The sequence below is a fragment of the Phodopus roborovskii genome, unplaced genomic scaffold, assembly GCF_943737965.1.
Source record: "Phodopus roborovskii unplaced genomic scaffold, PHOROB, whole genome shotgun sequence".
Lineage (NCBI taxonomy): Eukaryota > Metazoa > Chordata > Mammalia > Rodentia > Cricetidae > Phodopus > Phodopus roborovskii.
In genome coordinates this window covers 2,710,563-2,730,648 of record NW_026126693.1, presented here as the reverse complement: position 1 = coordinate 2,730,648, position 20,086 = coordinate 2,710,563, and the positions used below count along the sequence as shown (strand labels likewise).

Here is a 20,086-nt window from a genome sequence, read left to right as displayed (position 1 = left end):
GTTATAATGCAGGACCTTGAGGTAGGTTAATCACTAATTTTCTGAGAAATCACCATACTTAATTTCCACAGTGGCTGTACAAATTTGCACTCCCACCAGCAATGGAGGAGTGTTCACATTTCTCTACATCGTCTCCAGAATAAATTGTCATTGGTGGTTTTTATTTTAGCCATTCTCATTGGTGTAAAATGGAATCTCAGATTTGCTTTGATTTGCATTGTTTAAAGTGTCTTTACACCATTTGAGTTTGCTTTATTGAAATTCTCTGTTTAGGTGTATACCCCATTTTTTAATTGGATATTTTGGTAATTTGATGACTAAGTTTTGATGTTCTTTGTATATTTTGGTGATTAGCCCTTTATCAGATGTGGGATTGGTGAAAATGTTTTCCATTTTGTAGGGAGCCATTTTGTCTTGCTGACCATGTTCTTGCTTTACAGAAGCTTCTCAGTTTCAGGCAGTCCCATTTATTAATTGTTGATCTCAGTGTCTGTGCTACTGGTGTTCTATTTAGGAAGTGGTCTCCTGTGCCTATGTGTTCAGATGTATTTCCCCACTTTCTCTTCTATGAGGCTCAGTGTGGATTACTTTATATTGAGGTCTTTGATTCATTTCAGCTTGAGTTTTATATATGGCAATATATATGGATCTATTAGTATTTTTCTACATGCTGACAGTCAGTCATACCAGAACAATTAGTTGAATATGCTTTCTTTTTTTTCCATGTTATATTTTTAGCTTCTTTGTCAAAAATTAGGAGTGGGTTGATATCAGTCTTCAATTTGATTCTCTTGGTTCACCTGTCTGTTTTCATGCCAATACCAAGCTGTTTTCATTACTATAGTTCTATAGTAGACCTTGAGGTCCAGGATGGTGATGCCCCCCAGATTATCCTTTATTGTACAGGATTGTTTTGACTATCCTGGGTTTTTTTTGTTTTTTTTCCATATGAAGTTGAGTATTGCTCTTTCAAGGTCTGTGAAGAAGTGTGCTGGGATTTTGATGGAGATTGCACTGAATCTGTAGATTGCTTTTGATAGGATTGCCATTTTTACTATGTTGATCATACCTATCCAAGAGCATGGGAGATCTTTCCATTTTCTGATAATCTTCTTCAATTTCTTTCTTTAACAACTTGAAGTTCTTGTCATATGTACCTTTCACTTGTTTGGTTAGAGTTACCCTAAGATAGTTTGTATTATTTGTGGCTGTTTCTCTGATTTCTTTATCAGCCCTTTTGTCATCTGTATATAGGAGGGCTACTGATTTTCTTTTTTAATTAATCTTGTATCCTACTACATTACTGAAAGAATTTATCAATTGTAGGAGTTCTCAGGTATAGTTTTTGGGGTCACTTATATAAACCATCATAACATCAGCAAATAGAGTTTGACTTCTTCCAATTTGTACCCCCTTGATCTCCTTTTATTTATTTATTTATTTATTTTTATTTCTATAGCTAGAACTTTGAGTACTGTGTTGAATAGATATGAAGAGAGTGGACAGCCTTGTCATATTCCTGATTTCAGTGGGATCACTTTAAGTTTCTCTTTAGTTTGATGTTGGCTGCCTTTATTACGTTTAGGTATGTTCCTTGTATCCCTATTCTTTCCAGTACATTCATCAAGAAGGGTTGTTGAATTTTGTTGAAGGCTTTTTTTAGCATTTAATGAGATGAGGATTGATCTCCTTTTAGGCTTCTGTCTAGGGCAAGTAGTGCTGTTCAGTGGTAGAGCACTTAAAATGAAGGCAAGAAGCTGGCTTGGATATCTAACTCTGCAGGACTGACTGTGTATGTGAAGATTTGCACTTCTATTGTTTATAACACATAAGTGAAAGTTAAAGATTTAATACATTGATTTTATTTATGGAATTAAATACACTGCATAATATAATTTAGTTCCACCAGAAAATTTCAGTACAAGTATTAAAATTTGGCCCTTTTTTTAATGTAGTTGTAGTTGTAGTAAAGCAGGTACTCAGCCTTCTTCAGACAAGAAGAAAAGAGTTTGCTTGTCTGCATATCCTAGATTGTTAAGGCTGTCTGGATATAGACAACTCATTAAACTTAGATTTTAGAGTAGGATGATTTTTTGAGCAAGTTCTTTAAAAGTTGTACCAACTTGTGGACTGAAGTTTTCAATATGAAAAATATAATAGCATTATTTATAATATAATCACTTATTTCACAAAGGAAGTAAGGATATTAAATTACTGTATTTTGAAGGTTCTCCTCCCTCCCCAAGTAACTTTGATACAGGACTTCTTAAGTACTAAACAATGCATTGTAGAAAATTCTACAGTTGTCTCACCATGCAGAAATTAAAGAGGTAGGACTGTGAACTTTGGTCATAACAGTGACATTATATATTTTTATGTGTAGAAATTTTTGTTTAAAAATCCATTTAATAAAATAGCTGATTTTATTTCTTAATAAAAACCATATTTATTAAGTACTAGTCATATTAGGCATTATCCTGCTTCCTGGGAACAGAGCACTGAAGCTGATGGCCTTAGAGATGAGTTGGACATAATCCACCCAAACAGAGTACTGTCAATATAAAGAGTGTCTTAGGATGGAGGTGGATGCTACCAGTGCCTTTGTGAAGGTGGACCTTCAAAGTGAGTTTTAACAAGTAATTGCATACAATTAGTTCTTGGGAAATGGATAAGGTCATTTCTTCACATTGTCCCATCAATCAATATATGGAACTATATGAAATTAAAGAGTTCTGGATAGCAAGGGAAACTGTCAGAGCAAATAGACAGCCCACCGACTTGGAGAAACCTTTTCTAGTTAATCATTCCACAGGGTTGATGTCTAGAGTATATAAAGACCAACAAAAACAAACACCAAAACAAAAAGCTGCCCATCAGTAAATCTCATGAAATGACCAGTCAGTTTTCAAAAGAAGAATCAAATAACCAGTTGCTTTTATTTTTAAATTCAACATCCTTAGCTTCTAGGAAAAGGCAAATTAAAACAACTGGAGTTCCCATGTCAAGAAGACAAATGCTTCCAAATCTTCGGGGAATGAGGGACCCTTCTCTACTGTTGGTGACAGTGTTAGCTGTAGACAAGAGGTCTGTCCTGCCTGGTCCTGCAGTCCCAAAAAACAGAGTCTTATATTAATTATAAACCGTTTAGCCAATGGCTCGGGCTTCTTATTGGTTAGCTCTCTCTTTAATTATTATCCTATTTCTATTAAACTATGTGTTGCCATGAGGCTATGGCTTACCCATAGTGCTCTGGCATGTTTCTCCTTTGGCAGCTACATGACATCTCTGGTGACTCCTCTCTTCATTCTTCCTAGCTTTTTCCTAATGTGGTAGCCCTGCCTATACTTCCTGCCTGGCTACATCCTGCCTGTCCATTGGCCGAAACAGCTTTATTCATCAGCCAAATAAGACACACACACACTATACAGAAGGACATCCCCCACCATCTCCTCTGTTCTGTCTAAATAAAAAAGGAAGGAACTAACTTTAGCATATTAAAATTATATATAATAAAACAGTTTCAAGTAAGAATCATAGTTAACAATATTTAGTCTGTTAACATTTGACAAAATTTAAAGAAAATATTGTAACACCTGTCCTGTCTTTGCGAGTATAAAAGTTGTATGTGTAATTTATCATAACTAAGGAAAACCCAAACCGTAACTCTCTGCCTTCAACTCCATCTGTTAGCTGTTGCAGCCACTACGAACATCAGTGTGGCGATTCCTTCAAAACTAAAAATAGAACCACTGTGATCTAGCTGTACCACCTCTAGGCATATTCCCAAAGAATGCAGCCTTGTCATTTAAAGGTACTTACACACACTTGTGCATAGCTGCATTATTCACAGTCGCAGAAATGGAACCAGCCACATGTCTGTTAAAAGAAGAATGAAAAATGAAATCGTGCCATTCATTCCATTCGTAATGGAACTTTTTGTTTGGCTGTTAAGAAAAATGAAATTTTGAGGAAAATGGATGGAAATACAAAGGATTATAGTAAGTAAGGTGACTCAGTCTCAGATTAAAAATGCATATCTGTCTCATGTGTGGATTCTAACTTTTGAAATTTACATGAATGTAAATAAGGGAGTATAAAAGCGGATATAGACTAAAATGAGATGGGACCACAAGAAGAACATTGAGAAATGGGAAAGACCAAAGGTCACATATGACATGACAATAACCTGTTATTATAAGACTTTTCCCTTTTTGGCCAAGTAGCCTTTGATTTTTGTCTGAATTATGGTAGTTCTATACGATTATTTTCCCAACTCCATCACGATTCCTTCATTTTTTAGTTGGCATTTTGCTTAAGGTGATGTGTTCCCTTATTTATTTGGGCATCTCTGTTTTGTCACTCTCTTCATTTATTTCACTGTCTCAGTGGACCTGAATTTGACCAGTATCCATGACCACAGTATCTTCTGTGCTCATACATGGGATGCTCCTGGTTCAGCTCGTGCATCCTCCAACCCTGAAAGCAGCCACTTCTTCAAGGAGAGTGGTGTTTAGAAACCAAAATTTGGCTGCAAGATGCTAGTGGGGTTTTCCAAGTGGATAAAAGTATGTTAGGGTGTATTATTCAACTTTGTACCCATGTAGATGAAACATGTCTGTTGTAATATGTGAAATAGGAACCTGCTTACATGTGTATGTGTGCTAGCTATGGATTTTCAGTGATAGCTCCAAGCTCCAATACCACTCAGTGCATTCTTTTTCTTTCTTCTTCCTTCCTTCCTTCCTTCCTTCCTTCCTTCCTTCCTTCCTTCCTAAATGTGTATGGGTATTTTATTTGCATGCATGTCTGTGCACAGCTTGCATGCAGTGCCCACAGAGGCTAGAAGAGGGCATTCAATCCTCTGGCACTGTAGTTAGAGACAATTAGCTGTCCTTTGAGTGCTGGGATCTAAACCCAGGTCCTCTGGAAGAGCAACAAATGCTCTTAACTATGGAGCCATCTCTCCAGTCCCATTCTTTTTTCTGTTTCTGAATGTTCTTCATCAGCAACAACACTGATTGGCATTATTCTCGGTATGTTTGCATATACACAGTAAACCTTCTGTGTGTAGATCTTCTGATCGGGATGCATGTGGCATCCTGCCTTCACATGGTTCCCGAAAGTAGCTGCCATTGATTGTTGCCAGCTGCTGTACGTTTGTGTTTTTAGCTGCAAGGATGGTGTTTACATTTATTATTTTCTTCTTGCCATTATAGCTAGTTTAATGATTTATGTGCATTTGCTTATTAAGAACCATCAAACACCTATGAAAGCATAGACTTGCTGTTCACATCTTCTCAGTGTCACATTATTCCGAGAGGAAGCAACTCAAAGACTGGGAGAAGCGTAAAGGAAAGGGAGGAGGTGTTGATCAGTGCTGGAAGGTGCTATGTGGAGTGTGTTCTGTTGCCCATCCTAAGAAAGAGCTGGCTGGAAGGTCAGCATTGGGCTCCAGTGGATTTCTGCTTCACATTGCATGTCTGCAGCCACTGTTTCCTCTTTGCCTGCTGGTTCCCAGATCTGTGTCTTAGCTGCTTGCTGCTCTTGGGGCATTTTCTGTTTCCTTATATACACTTGCCTCGCTTTTCTATCTGACTGATGTATCTACTTTCTACATGTCTTTTACTTCATTGTTTTCTCTTTCCCTTCTCAATCTAGTTCACTTACCATCAGTCTCTCTAACATACTATGAGTTTATTTGAATTTCAGTGTCCTGACTTTTAAATCAACATCTACATTGATAACATAATATTCCTCCCTAGGCTGAGAAGGTACAAAGTCCCTTTCTACCCTTTCTTGATTCCTCTTTTCCCCATCCCCTTTGCACCATAACCTACTTTCTTGATCATTTGCAGTCTGAGGCTTATTTTCTCTGGATTTTCATGTCACTGGGGATCACTGTCTGGGTATGTATGAATGTGAAGCATTGGAACGGATAGTATAGGGCGTGTGGACACATGGTCGCCTGTCTCTGTTAGCAGTTCTGCAGAAGGAGCATGAAGGGAGGGACTTCTTTGTATAAGACAACAGCTTTCTATGCTTTGACAAAATTGCTAGAAGAAATTCTAATAGCATTAAGGGGGTATTGGAAGTACTGTGGAGAACATAAATCATCTCATATTTAGGAACTATTTTTTGTATTGTAGTTGGCTTTCAAACAGGCTGTGTTGTTTCACCTGTAACATCTTTGTTTCTCTTTGATTCCAAAATCAGCAATAAAGTAGATGAGTTCTAAGGCTCTACCTAGTTCTCAGATTTTTTAATTAATTAAAATTAATTTTAAAAATTTAATTAGTATGCAAGGTATTATATGTCATTTTTGAAGTGCTTGAGATGATTCTTTGTCCTGCTTATCCATGCCATCTGCCTGTACCTCCAGCCCCTCCCTTTGCGGCCCCTCGCACTGAGTCTCTTCCCTTTCCTGTCCAGAGTGTCCTTCTGCCCACCATTGCTCGGTTCTTAAGCAGGTCTCCATCAGTTTAGTCACTGGGGTTTAGAGTGGACTGCATTGAAAATGCTATCTGTGTGAAGCGCTATACCAGTTTATTTTTCCTTTCTTATAAAATAAACTCTGGAAAAATTCAAGGGGGACTATTTACATAAAATTTCTTTTAAATTGTATTTTATAATAGACTTAATCTACATGGAGCATACGTTATTTTCTGTGGGACTTATCATTTCTACTGAAGGCTTCTGTTGTTAGCTACTTTCACCTCTTGTAATCTTTTAAGACTCAACATTTGCTTGTTAAAAATACTATTTCCTACATTGTAGTTTATAAGTATATTATTCTACAAATCAATATCTTTAATTCTGGCCTTGTATCTTCTCTAAACAACACGGTTGTTGATTATTTTTTCCCAGAGATCTTTTTAGTGGGTGACAGAGGTCATGTCCTCCTTTTATGTTCTCCATTTTGACTTCTGCCAGTGTTTTAACCTTATTGATTAGGTTTTCCTTCTTCATATGTTTTTCTGAGACAAAAGGTCTGTGTTTGTGTTGTACATTAAAAGGAACTTCCATATACTACCATATACTACAGCTAAAATATTTGGGATAGTATTAAGTCACTAATTGCAACTTATCTGATGAATTTACAAAGATAATCTTTTAAAAATAAAAGTTAAAGTACATTAACACTAACAAATTGGGCAAATTTTTTCATTCTAGACATTGTCCAAAGAACAAGCTAGGAATTATTTGGTAAATCGGGAGCTTTCTTTGAATTGCTATTTGCAAGACCTCAAACTGAATGTGGATTTTAAGTTGAATGGTTATTTTATTTGCTATTATTTCTCATTTACTATTTAAAAAAAGGGTAACCATTAAAATTATGAAAAATACTATCAACCCATCCAGAATAAGCTGCTAAGTACACATAACATTCATATATATTTTGTTTTTAGGTCAAAGAAAGCAAAGAGTTCAATCGACAAGTCAACTGAGACTGACAATGGCTATGTGTCCCTCGATGGGAAGAAGAGTGTACAAAGCAGTGAGGGCAGGCCACGGGACCATGAAGCTCAGTGTGAAACTATCCGACCAGAAAACACAGCCTGGGCCACTGCAGCTCCAAGGAATGTCCCTGCCAAAGTCAGTGTCACTTTTAGAGTTTGTTTGAGTTCATATCTGCTAACATGAAGTGATTCTGATAAAATTGTTGCTCTCAAGTCAAATGTTTTCTCTGCAGTTAATTCTGTGAACTTTATAAATAGTAGCGGTGACATTAAAAATCAAGTACATGTGGCTAAACATGATTGGAAGTAGAATGCGGCACGTTCTGAATCGATTCGCCTGATTTTTTTCAGAATATTGAGGCAACTTGGAATTTATGGTCAGTGTTTATTAACCTTCCCGTCTTCTTCCCATTTTCATATGTGTGAAAGGATGTGTACTAAGCTGAGGCCCTCGGTTGTTCTAAAAGCTCAACTAGGCAAGGAAAGAACCTATAAGAAAATACCTTACTTTCTCTACACTAATGACTTTTGTTTTTATGCATCTGTTTAGTTAATATTTGATCTGAAAACTTTTCTCTAAAATAGGACTTTTTGGTTGATTCAGTAGTTTGTTTTTTTTTTCTTTTAATAGGGTTTAGTGTACATACAGTTAACTTATGTTCTTGTCATTTTCTGTTTTGAAATGTACAATAGTTTGTCAACCATAATTAGAGAAAATAAGCTATCCTCTTATCCATTTGTAGCCTCTGTGTTCCTCAGCCTCTGTCTGTTCATCCCCCTAGTTGTGGTAACTACTGTTTCAGTATATTCCCATCCCCCATTTGTCTGTCTGTGTATCATACTGTGTAATGGTGTACATTATGAGCCTTTGTGTGTCTGACTTATTTCCAGTTGTTTTTTTTTTTTTCTAAATGACAAAAATCTGTTGTATTTATGGACTGAATAATAATCTACCCTTTTATCAATAATTAGTTGAGGTTATAGTGGCTCTAGTATATGTTATTGGTGCTTTTGTGAAGGATCTTTTGTGGTTCTGCATAGAGTTTTGGTATTCTAGTTTTCTGAAGCATGTTATTGGAATGAGACAATGGTCACCCTCCCCACTGTTATTCATTATAATGCTTCATGTCTTAGCTACAGTAATAAGACAGGAGAAAGCTATGAAAGGGATTAGAATTGGAAAGGAAAAGTTAAATTTAGCCCTATTTGCAGATGGCATGAGTCCATATTTAAAAGACACCATGGACTCTAACCAGAAAACCTTTAGATCTGATAAACAAGAAGTTTCAGGATACCAGATTAACATACAGAGCTCAGTAGCTTTTGTATATAGTAGCAACAAACTTGCTGAGGAAGAATATCCCATTGAAGATAGTTTCTACAGTGAAAACTTAAGACACCATAAAAAGAAACTGAAGAAGACAAAAAGACCTTCTATACTCCTGAATTGACAGCTAGACTACCAAAATAATCTATATTTAATGCAGTTCTCATTAAAATTCCAGGAAATTCTTCATAGAACTAAGTGGAGGGGATCCTAAATTTGTAAGGAAATGCAGAAGACTATGGATAGCTAAAGCAACCCTAAGCAAAAGAATTCTGCCAAAAACATCGTGTTACCCACCTGGCCTCAAACTATAACTTAGCCATAGTGACAAAGCAGCACACGGCTTCCACAGAAACAGACTTGTACACCAAGGGACATCACAGAAGACCTAGAAATCAGCCTACACAGCTGTAGACGCCTCATTAAACTTTATCAATTTGCCCTTTTTATGTATATAATTTATATTTTACTTTATGTGTATAATATGCTTGTATGTATATATGTGCCTCATGCCCTCAGAGGTCAGGAGAAGGCATCATCAGATCCTCTGGAATTAACTAGAGTTACAGATGTTGTGAGCCACCATGAGGGTGCTAGAAGATGAACCTGGGTGTGCTGCAAGTGCTCTTAACTATAGAGCCGTCTCACCAGCCCTGGATGCCTCATTTCTGACAAAGCTGACAAACATGCATCAGAAAACAACCTTTTCAGCGAATACTTCTGGCAAAACTAGATATCTTCCCTCAGAAGGATGAAATTTGATTTATATTTTTCACCCTGCTCAGAAGTCAGTCCAGCTAGACAGTGGTGGTGCACACCTTTAATCCCAGCACTCCATAGGCAGAGCCAGGTAGATGATCTCCAAATTTGAGGCTAGTCTGGTCTCCAAAGCAAGTTCCAGGATAGGTAGGCTACACAGAGAAACCCTGTCTCGGATTCCCCACCCCCCAAAAAAAGTCAGTTCAAAATGGATCAAAGAAATTTAAAATTTGAAAAACTGAAACTATCGGGAAAATTCAGGATATAGGTATGGAAAGAACTTTTGGCCTACAACACAAGAAAGTTCAGGAAATAGCTCTAAGAATTGACAAATGAGAACACATGTAATTAAAAAGCTTATGCACAGTAAAAGCAGAGAATAAAGGGAGGCTTTTGAGTAGGAGAAATCTTGACCAGCTAGACTTCAGATGATAGGTATCTGGAGTACATAAAGAATTGTAAAAATCTGCTGCTGCCCCATTAAAAAAACAAAAAAAAAAAAAACAAAAAACAAAACAAAAAAACAAACCCAAACTACCAGTAAGTCCGTGGACCAAGGAAATGAATAGACAGTTCTCAAAAGAAGACATACAAATAGCAATAAATATACTAAAATTATACAATATCCATGGCTGCCGTGGGTTCTTTAAAAAACAACCAAACATTAGGTCGAGCTCCAAGAATCTTGAAGAGAGGGAGGAAGGATTGTAGAAGCCAGAGGGGTCAAGAACACCACAAGAAAACACACAGAAACAGTTAACCTGTCTCATAGGAACTCACAGGGACTGACCTGCCATCCAGGGAGCCTGCATGGGACTGACCTAGACATCTGCATACATGTAACAGTTGTGTTGTATAGCTTGGTCTTCTCATGGGAACAGGGGCTGCCCCTAAAGTTTTGGCCAACTTTTGTTAATGCCTCTTTCTGAACAGAAATGGAGGGAGGAGACAGGGAGACAAGGACTGGGAGGAGAGGAGGAAGGGAAAACTATGGTTCAGATGTAAAATTAATTAAAAACTTATTGCTACTCAGCAGTGGGTGCCTATGAGGAGAAGAGAGAGCCTTTATTCTGGGTGGCTGTTGTGAAAATCAGTGCGGAGGGCCCTCAGACCTAGGCACACTACTCCTGAGCACGTGTTGAAAGGACTCCATCCTACCTGTTCATCCCTGTTTAATTGCTATACATTTATAATAACAATGAAATGTATTTGATTATGATGTACATCAACAGATGAGTGAATAATGAGAATTGATACATATAAATTACGGCATTTTATTCCTCTGTGAAGAAAAAATTAAATCTGCAGGAAAATGGGTAGAATTGGAAATGTATTAAATCAGGTAGTCCAGGCTCAAAAAGATAAATGCCACATTTACCCTCATGCTTATGCAGGGCTGACTCTAGATAGGTAGGAAGTGCTGACTGAGGAGAAACAAAGAAGACTCAGGGTGGGAGGGGTAAGATGTTTAATGTGCATGAAAGTGGAGAGAACCATGACTGTGGAAGGGTATGAGCAGAGAGAAATCTTGTAAGGAGACCTGCATACTAAGTTTTTAAAATGTGCTCAAACTAAAAGATGCTGCATTTAGGAATATGAGTATGGCCATATCTCTTGTTGACAGAGATGAGAAGAAGATTTTCTGAATTTTTTTTTTTCAGTTGAATGCACTTATGTTTTGTAGTATCAGCTGTAAATCATTTTGAGTCTGTAGTTGAGTCTGGCTGTGATTTTTGATTACTAATGTGTTGGCTGTCTGATAATGTGAATGTAACATGTGTTATGTCACTCACACAGTTTCCAGATACATTCTAGCTGTGAAGTTATCTGGAAAGAACATGTCAGTGGAACTTACACTTCTTGAGCCTTTCAGTTTCAGAATATCTGAAGTATGGATGTCTCTTACAGTTGATCATACATAATGTATCAGTTGTGTATACACATCCGGCTGCTCCTCCCCCTCACCCCAGTCACTTGTATAAAGTCGGTGATGCTCTTATAATTGATGAGCATTTAGCTTGATTAAATATTATAATTTTTTTCCTCAGGTCTTTCAGCTTCTTTCAAATGGCCTTGGTTGTATTTGTATCTCATTCGTATTTATTATTTCTGCAAGGTATTTTCAGATCCTTTTCTGAACAAAATGTAATAGAATAATATTTGATTAATTACTTGAATTACTTTCAAAGGGAAATGTATATTGAATAGTTTAATTGCTAACTTAAGACATCTTTTCAGAAAATTAGGTAGTCCCTAATGGTTCCTTAGTATTTGAAGATATTTTGAAGATATATATATATATGTATATATATATATGTATGTATGTATGTATGTATGTATGTGTATTTGTATAATTTTAATGCATTGGCATCTTAAAGCTCAACAATCATCCAAAAGTTAACGTTCTTTGTCTCCTCCCAACTAGGATGCCCAAAGAAAGATAACAAATGTCTCTGATGAAGTATCCAGTGAGGAAGGTCCTGAGACAGGATACTCATTGCGCTGTCACATGGACAGAACTTCTGAAAGCAGTCTTCGGAATAGAAAGCCACACCATTACAAAAAGCATTATGCAAATGAGGTATACAGTTTGACCTTATGTAAATGCACATATACCTGTTTTATTTCTTCAATAATTGAGTGTTACTATTGAAATATTTCCCACCATTATCAATATGTATTGTTTTACAATCTTTTTGTTGTTGTTTTGAGACAGGGTCTCACTGTAACTCTGTTGACTTCCTGGAGCTTGTTACGTAGACAAGGCTAGCTCCAGCTCAGATACACCTTGCTCTGCCTCCCCAGACTGGGATTATAGGTGTGACACCACACCCAGCTTTGTTTTACAATCTTGTTGGATAGTGTAGCATTGATCAATAGCTACCCATGCACAATCATTTTTGTGTGAAGCTCCATATACTTAGGTCATTGTTTACTGTTGTTTATTTACTTGTTTACTGGTTTGGGGAAGGGGTGCCCCTGTTGTAGTGGAGTTGAGAGAACAACTGGAAGAGTTGATTATCTTCCTACCAGTTAAATTTCTGGGATCTAACTCAGGTTGTCAGGCTTGCTGCCAAGTACCCTGACCAATTGAGACGGTCTGCTAACTCCTGTGTCAGGGCTTTCACAGCTCACTATAGTGAAGTAATTTCTTTCATGTTGCTATTGCCTGTTATTCATTTCCCTATACTACAATATTCAGTAATTTTTCTCTGATTCCCTTTTTCTCTTTTTTTAAAATGTATTTATTGATTGATTTTTCTCAAAGCTTTCTTCAACTTTTTGACGTCTCTAGAGCTTAAAACTATCTAGAAAATAATTTCATTCCACTTAATGTTTACTTTCTATATACAAGAAATTGTAATCAAGATGTTTCTCTCCCACCTGCCTGTTCCCAAATGTCCAGCAGCCACTTCCCAAACAACTGACTTGGATGCTTAATATGATTTATAAATGTTCGGTCAATGTTTCAGGTGTATTACTAACTAGCTCTTAATATTTTAAGCTAATCCATATTCCTTATTTATGCTCTGCCACGTAGTAGTACCTTTTTTTTAGTACATCGTACCCATCTCATTCTCTCTGCGTCAGGCTGGTATCTCCTGACTCTGCCCTTATTCTTCCCATCATCCTTAGTTTGGCTACCCACCTATACTTCCTGCCTGGCTACTGGCCAATCAGCTTTTTATTAAACCAATTTGAGTAACAGTTCTTTACAGTGTTCAAGAGGATTATTCCATAGCAAGAAATTTCATTGCCTACCTCCAAAGCTTTAACCCTGTGTTACGTTTTAGCCAGTAGTACCTTGTAGTCTTTTCAAAGTATACAAATATTTTTTTCCTGCATGATTTTGAGATAAACTTATGAAAAAAAATTCAAGTGTTATACTTGGGCAGAATACGAGTTGTTCCAGGCTGCTAGGAGAGTTACTTTCACACACTCCTCTCTCAGGGTCTATTTGGGCTTTGGTTGTCTTTTCCTCTCAAAGGCTAACACTCAGACTAGTATGCCAGCTTACTGCCTTGTCATTCACAACCTGCTTCTAAACAAATTACCAAGCCTAGGAAATGAGAATCTCTCTTTATGCATGAGAAGCTCCTTGGTGCTGGAAAGAAGGTAGAAGGAAGGTTTGATGCCTCTCCTGTGTAATCAGTTATCACTCTTGGGTGATTCTTGTTCCTGTGATCTTTACTATTGGAATTCTTGAGGAGCAGAGCAATAAATATTGCTTTAAAACATTTCAACCTATTTTTCATTGATAGTAAACATTGATTAAACTGAAATCTCAGATTTATTTATGAAAACTTTAAAATAAATGATGTTTTAACAGTTGTGTTCAGCTCCTCCAAATCTGGTCTTAGAAACAGACAACTTTACAGGACATGTCTTAAGAAAAGCAAGCCTTTAGAATAGGTTCTCAGCCTCTGGATCATGGTCAAATATCAGATGTCCTGTCCTCTATACTTTGTAATATTTTGTTGCCTCTTCCACTGTCCTATGACAGTATGTTTGTTGTTTTAGGACAAGTAGAAATGTATGGTTCTGATAAAAAATCCTTTGAGTTGGAAAGGATATACAAATTGTATTAATGTCAAAGAATATCTTGATTTCAGGATGCCCCTAAGTCGGGTACTAGTTGCAGCTCTCGATGTTCAAGTTCCAGACAGGATTCTGAGAGCACAAGGCCAGAATCTGAAACGGAAGATGTCTTATGGGAAGATTTGTTACATTGTGCAGAATGTCATTCATCTTGTACCAGTGAGACAGATGTGGGAAATCCTCAGATTAACCCATGTGTGAAAAAAGAATATAGAGACGACCCCTTTCACCAGGTTAGTTTACAGTGTTGGCTCATGTGGGGCAATCAGACAAGCTCCTTGGAACGTGTGTACAAATTTTACAGAGGTGACAGAAGGTTTACATTCAGTTAAATTAATACTCATAAGGTGGGGTGTGTTTGTTTGTGTTTGTTTTTTTATGTGGCCTGTGGTCTGCCTTCATTAGAATATAGTGTTTTGGTGTTTATATTGTACTGGTGTACATACATATGTTCCTGAAATAATAGATGGAGTTTTGTGGGTCAGTCTGTTTTAGATGCACTAGTTGTTTTATCCTATTTAGATTCATGTACACCTTGGCCTAAATTCTGCTTTTAATATTATGATTCAAAATCTGTATCTCAAGAGTATCAATTTTGTATTACTGAGCACCCATAGTCACATTATTCAATAGAAATATACTCATGTAGGTTTATATTTTCTAGTATCCTTGATAAAAACAGTTTTAAAAAGTAAAAATCCAATATGTTTTATTTTACCCAATATATTCAACATATCATTCCTATGTAAGTGATGTAAAAATAAGAAATTATGTAGGTGACATTTTTATATTAAGCCTAAAACTATTCTGAACCCCTAGCATACATCTCATTTTGGGTTAATCACACTTAAGATGTTAAAAGTGTTATTGAGTCGGGTACTGTGTTGAATCCTTTTAATGTCCATCAGTTCCCCATCTTCCTTTATAAACCTTCTCTCACTGTACTCGGGATCTTTGGTAAGTGGCATCTCCATCTGTCACTCACCAGTCCAGAAACCTGATGGCCATTTAAAAGTCCTTACCCTGGACAGTGGTTACCCCACATAAGCATGGGGACCTGAGTTGGAGCCTCAGAGCCTGTATTTAAAAAGACAGAGACAGCAGGGTGTGCTGGGTGCATTGAGGATGCAGTGACAGGTGACTCCTGCCAGCCTAGCCTGCTGGGCAAGCTCACTGAGAGCAAAAGACCCTTATCTTAAAATAAGATAGTATTGAGGAATGACATCTGAGGGTGACGTCTGACCTCTGTGAAGGTAATTGTGTGTGTGCTCACTCTTATGTAAACTCCCCCATACACTCATCCAAATCCTCACCCTTTTATATACTTACTTTCTCTTAGCCAACTTCTTATCAAGTGTTGTCAACAAAAACAAGTAAATTCTTCAAAAACTAGAAACAGAAGACAGTTTTGTTAATCTGATTAAGAGTGGTACCAAAGAACCTTCAGCTATGACAAAGTTCTATAGTCTGGATGGCTTACCCAGTACTCTTTGTACAGTTCTGATAACTGGTAGGCTCAGATTAGGGTATCAGCATGATCATTTTCTTGGTAAAATCTCCTCTTCCTGTGTCCTGTAGATAGCAAGCTCTGAGCTTGATTTTTAGGATACATTTTCTTAAAAGCAGGTACCATGTGAAAGTGTCCATTATCCTGCTTTTGCTTTTATTGTGGCAGCCTTTTTGTTCATTTGTCTGCCAGGTTTTGATTGGATTTGCACTGATTAAAGAATGAAATGTTAAAAATAGCAAAAATTGTTGGTTATCTTGGCACATCTTTAAACCCCACCCTTGGGAGACAGAGGCAGTTGGGTATCCAATTTCCAGACCAACCAGGGCTACATAGTGAAACCCTGCCTTTAAAACAAAACAGAAGCCAGGGCTGTGTTAGAGAAATCCTGTCTTGATAAACCAAAACATACAAAACAGTTTTAAATATCAATAGATGGACTTTCCTTACAGATACAAACATTTAAATTGAGAGTAGGATAGAAAAATCTAGAAATGGATTTGTGCTCTTATGGATCCCTAATGTATGGCATAAATAGCATTAATATTCAGTGAGGAAAAGATAACCCCATAAGAGCATTGACACATTGAAATTTATTGTTCATAGTTACTAAGTGTAAAGGGGGAAAAGTTTAAAACATTTAGAAGTAATATAGAATAGTCATCATCCTTGTTTTAGTTCACCAGAGTTTTCACAAACAAGATGTCCAAAGCGTGGCAAAACCAAAATGGGGTACTTATAAATATCAATTTAAAATTTTTGACTTGCAAATTAAGCTATAATTATTATTAAAAGACAGTCCTCAGAAGATGTCTGTAACATCTTAGCTGTCAAAGTACAGAGAAAGAGAACTACTATAGAGGATTAGTTAAACAAATGATTCTGGCTGTGGTGATCCATGCCTTTAACACCAGCACTTACTCCAGTGGCACAGGCAAGTGCCTCATTGAATTGGATACTACCCTGGTCTACAAAGACAGTTCCAGGCCAGGCAGTTACTTGATGAGATACTGTCTCAAAAAAGGGTGGGGGTGGGGAGAGTGGGAGAGAGAGAAGGAGAAGGGAATAGGAATGAATAGGAAATAAAAGGATCTGAAGAGGTAACTTAGGGGACATGTGTATGAGTGGAGATGAGTAGTATGTTAGTTAATATGACCAGTTTTGTTAGTGTCAGGCAAATGAAATTTAGAGCAATGAGACACTATCTCATACTGATCAGATTTCAAAAAATTTAAGAGGCCAGGCAGCACTCAGATGCACAGACAGGTGGATCTCTGTGAGTTCCAGGACAGGCTGGGCTACACAGAGAAACCCTGGGGGTGAGGCGGAGAAGAAACTAACATAGCTGTGATGATTCTTCATTGCCAACCTAGCTGGATTCAGAACCCCCTGGGAGACACACCAGATCAGGGAAGAACCGTTCTAAACACAGGTGGTATCATCCCATGTCCTAAGATCCCAGACAGATCAGTATCAGCATTCCTCCTTTTCTGCTTCCTTAATGGTGCCTCGGGCCAACCTACTCCTACAATCATGTCTTTCCTGCTGTAATAGATTGCACTTAATTAACTTAGTTTAGTTGAACTAAGCCCCTTCTCCCCTGAGGTGCTTTTCCCGGGTATTTTGCTGCAATGGTGGGCAGTACAACAAACAGTAGTAAAGCCAGGAGGCCACAGTTTATAGCAATGAAATTAAGCTTAACCACATGTCAACATGAATATAATTTTTTCAATTATAAATTGAAGTATAAATTTGGATTTTTTGTAGTGAATGCAATTTGAAGAACTGTGCAGTACCATTTACATAAGAATTTAAAGCATTCAGAACAGTGTATTCGTGAATTAAAGCATGCACTTGGGATATAAAAACATGCAAGAGAATAAGTATGAAATTTAGACTTGTGGAACTTGGTGATTAACTAGAGAAGTATACAGAATAATTTCTGAGTTTATCTGGAATGTTTCACTTCAGCAGATTGAGAAGAAAGAAGAATGAGGTAAAGTCAACTCCCGGGGTAGCTGAATGAAAGTGTTTCACCCATTGGTTTTGACTTCAGACCTGTTGCAAAGTGACGGGGAAAGGAACCTTCACTGAGCTGGTTAGAGTGATTGAGTGGTGTGTGAGAGCACAGTGTAGAAGCTTGCAGGAGGCAAAGTAGAGATGAGAAATAAGAGGGGGAAAGTGTGCTTTTTAAGATGTAAGATATTTATGTACATGAGAAAGTTAGTGGGGAGAAAGCAAAAGAGTTATAAAAGGTATTGCCCAGTTGTTGGCAGTGATAAACAGGCTCTGGGGTAGCAGAAAGGGGAGGTGCATAGACTGGGCAAGGCAATGAAAGTCCTGGTGGCTTCTGTTTTCTGAGACACAGGGATCTTGGGGCTATTAAGGAGGAAAAAGAACCAAGAAGGCATGCCTGGAATAATGCTTCTGTGGAAATCTAGATGGCAGCTTGGCCAAGAAAGATAATTGTGTTTAAGGGAACTCATACTCTAAAGTTGAAGAATTCAGAGACCTACCTGTTCAGGTGGGAGGTTACTACTGCTGACTCATTTCAGAGATGAAGCAGTTGGTGGTGTGGCCATGGGAATAGCTAAGGGTCCATGGTTCAGAACAATTCCTGAGACTACATGATGTTTGGTAAGGAGGCATGCACATGTTCTTCTGGGCCACTGAGTTTGATCTATGGACGGAGGTATTGAGAAATGCCTGTGAGCTGTTTTCCCTGTAATTCCACAAGCAGTACAGACACATGGGCTGTGATTTCTGTCATGTTGTTGTATCACTTACTCCTTGGGACAGAGTATATCTTTAGTGAATGCTAGCTGGGTGAATGCCTGAAAGAAAACACATTAAAAATAGCATGTAGGACGTTTCAAAGTTATTTATGGGATTGTTTAATAATTTGACCCTGTCTGATTCATCCTTGTTTTTCTATGAGATTTTAAAAAAACAGAAAAACAAAAAACAAAACCATAAAACCTCTCTTCTGCATATCTAATATACTAATTATACTAATTTTAGTCTTAGTAGTTGTCAGGCAATAGAAATTAGCTTTCTTTAATGAAAAAAACTACCAGATTGTTTACTTATCTGGCTGTATGACTATGTTTGATTTGCAAGACCATTTTCTGTCTACCATCAAAATGGAAAATCTCCTTGGGAAGAAACAGTGAGCATTTGGATGGGCATGTTATTGTCAGAATTTCGGCAATACATAGTTTTATTATATTTGTAAATAGTAACAAACTATTTTCTAGAAGAAAAATTTTCTCTGCTTATTTTGGCTGGGTGTATAGTGAAATAAAAAGCCATATTCAGGTGACATCTTCCAGTAGGTAACTAAAGCAGTTGTCTTAATGAGTTTATTTGAAATAAGATATAACATCATCACAATTTAAGGTTTTCATTTTGAGTGAAGATAAAAGCAAAGCACTGGAGATTTGGAATGGTGATGAAAAATAATAATGAAAAAGAATTTCAAACTTCAGCTTGAAAACCTAAGATCTTCATGTGTCCTGCTCACACAGGCCACATGTGACCTCATGTGTCCTGCTACACAGGCCACATGTAACCTATGACAGCCCCACTTTTGAGGCGATAGCATGTTTCAGTGCCAGGTGGTGAAGTTATAAACAGCAGTTACTTGTTCCTAGGTTTCTACTGAGCCCTTTAGGTTAGGATCTCATATGATGATGTTTAAACAAGACTGTTTTCAGACAAAAACACATCTACACTGAGAGGCACAAGGCCTTCCTGATTGACTCTGAATTGACCATTTCTAATGGCTGTCCTCTCTTGCCTTTTGGCTGTAAGAAAATGAAGTCAAATGTCTGCAAAAGTAACTGGTGAGAAGTACTTTAAGAACAGCAAAGAGATTGATTTTTTTCTGTCTCTAGATTGACCTCCATTGTATTAACATAGTCTTAGTGTAATTGTGCAGACCTGTAATTTCTGTTACAGTGAGACTTGAGAAGAAATCTGTTATTACTTGGCTAAAATCTCTTGCCTTCCAGACTTCCAGACTTACTATCCTGTGCTGGTTAGTTGTCAGTCTGACAGGATCTGGGGTTACCTAGGAGACAAGCCTCTGGGCATACCTGTGAGAAATTACTTACCTTAGCCAAGTCTCTTGACACTCCTGTGATCACCTTGTCACTCCAGTTTCTGTATATTTTATGTCCCAAAGCCCCTCCCCACCTTCAGAGTGCTAGGGACTGAATTCAAGGCCTCATGCATTGCCTACTAGCCAGCACTTTACCTGTAAGCAACATCTTTAGCCCTTTTTTTTTTTTTTTTTTTTTTTGGAAGTTTTTGATTCTAGTATATTTCAGAATTATATTTTCAGAGAAGACGATGCATATTTTGACAACAAAATTATTTCTTTTCTAAACTGGCATATATTGTTTGTCAGCAAGTTATAAAACATTACTTTAAGTA

At 37.4% G+C, this 20,086-nt stretch overlaps 1 protein-coding gene across 2 annotated transcripts in view; it reads left to right on the top strand.

Annotated features, from left to right (window-relative positions):
- Positions 1-20,086, top strand: part of Phtf2 (putative homeodomain transcription factor 2) — a 117,215-nt gene that overhangs the window by 77,198 nt on the left and 19,931 nt on the right. For both annotated transcript variants that reach the window (XM_051174806.1, XM_051174807.1), the window contains 3 exons: positions 7,407-7,593; positions 11,969-12,124; positions 14,157-14,375. In XM_051174806.1, coding sequence (XP_051030763.1) covers positions 7,407-7,593; positions 11,969-12,124; positions 14,157-14,375 — 562 coding nt within the window. The remainder of the gene's footprint in view (positions 1-7,406; positions 7,594-11,968; positions 12,125-14,156; positions 14,376-20,086) is intronic.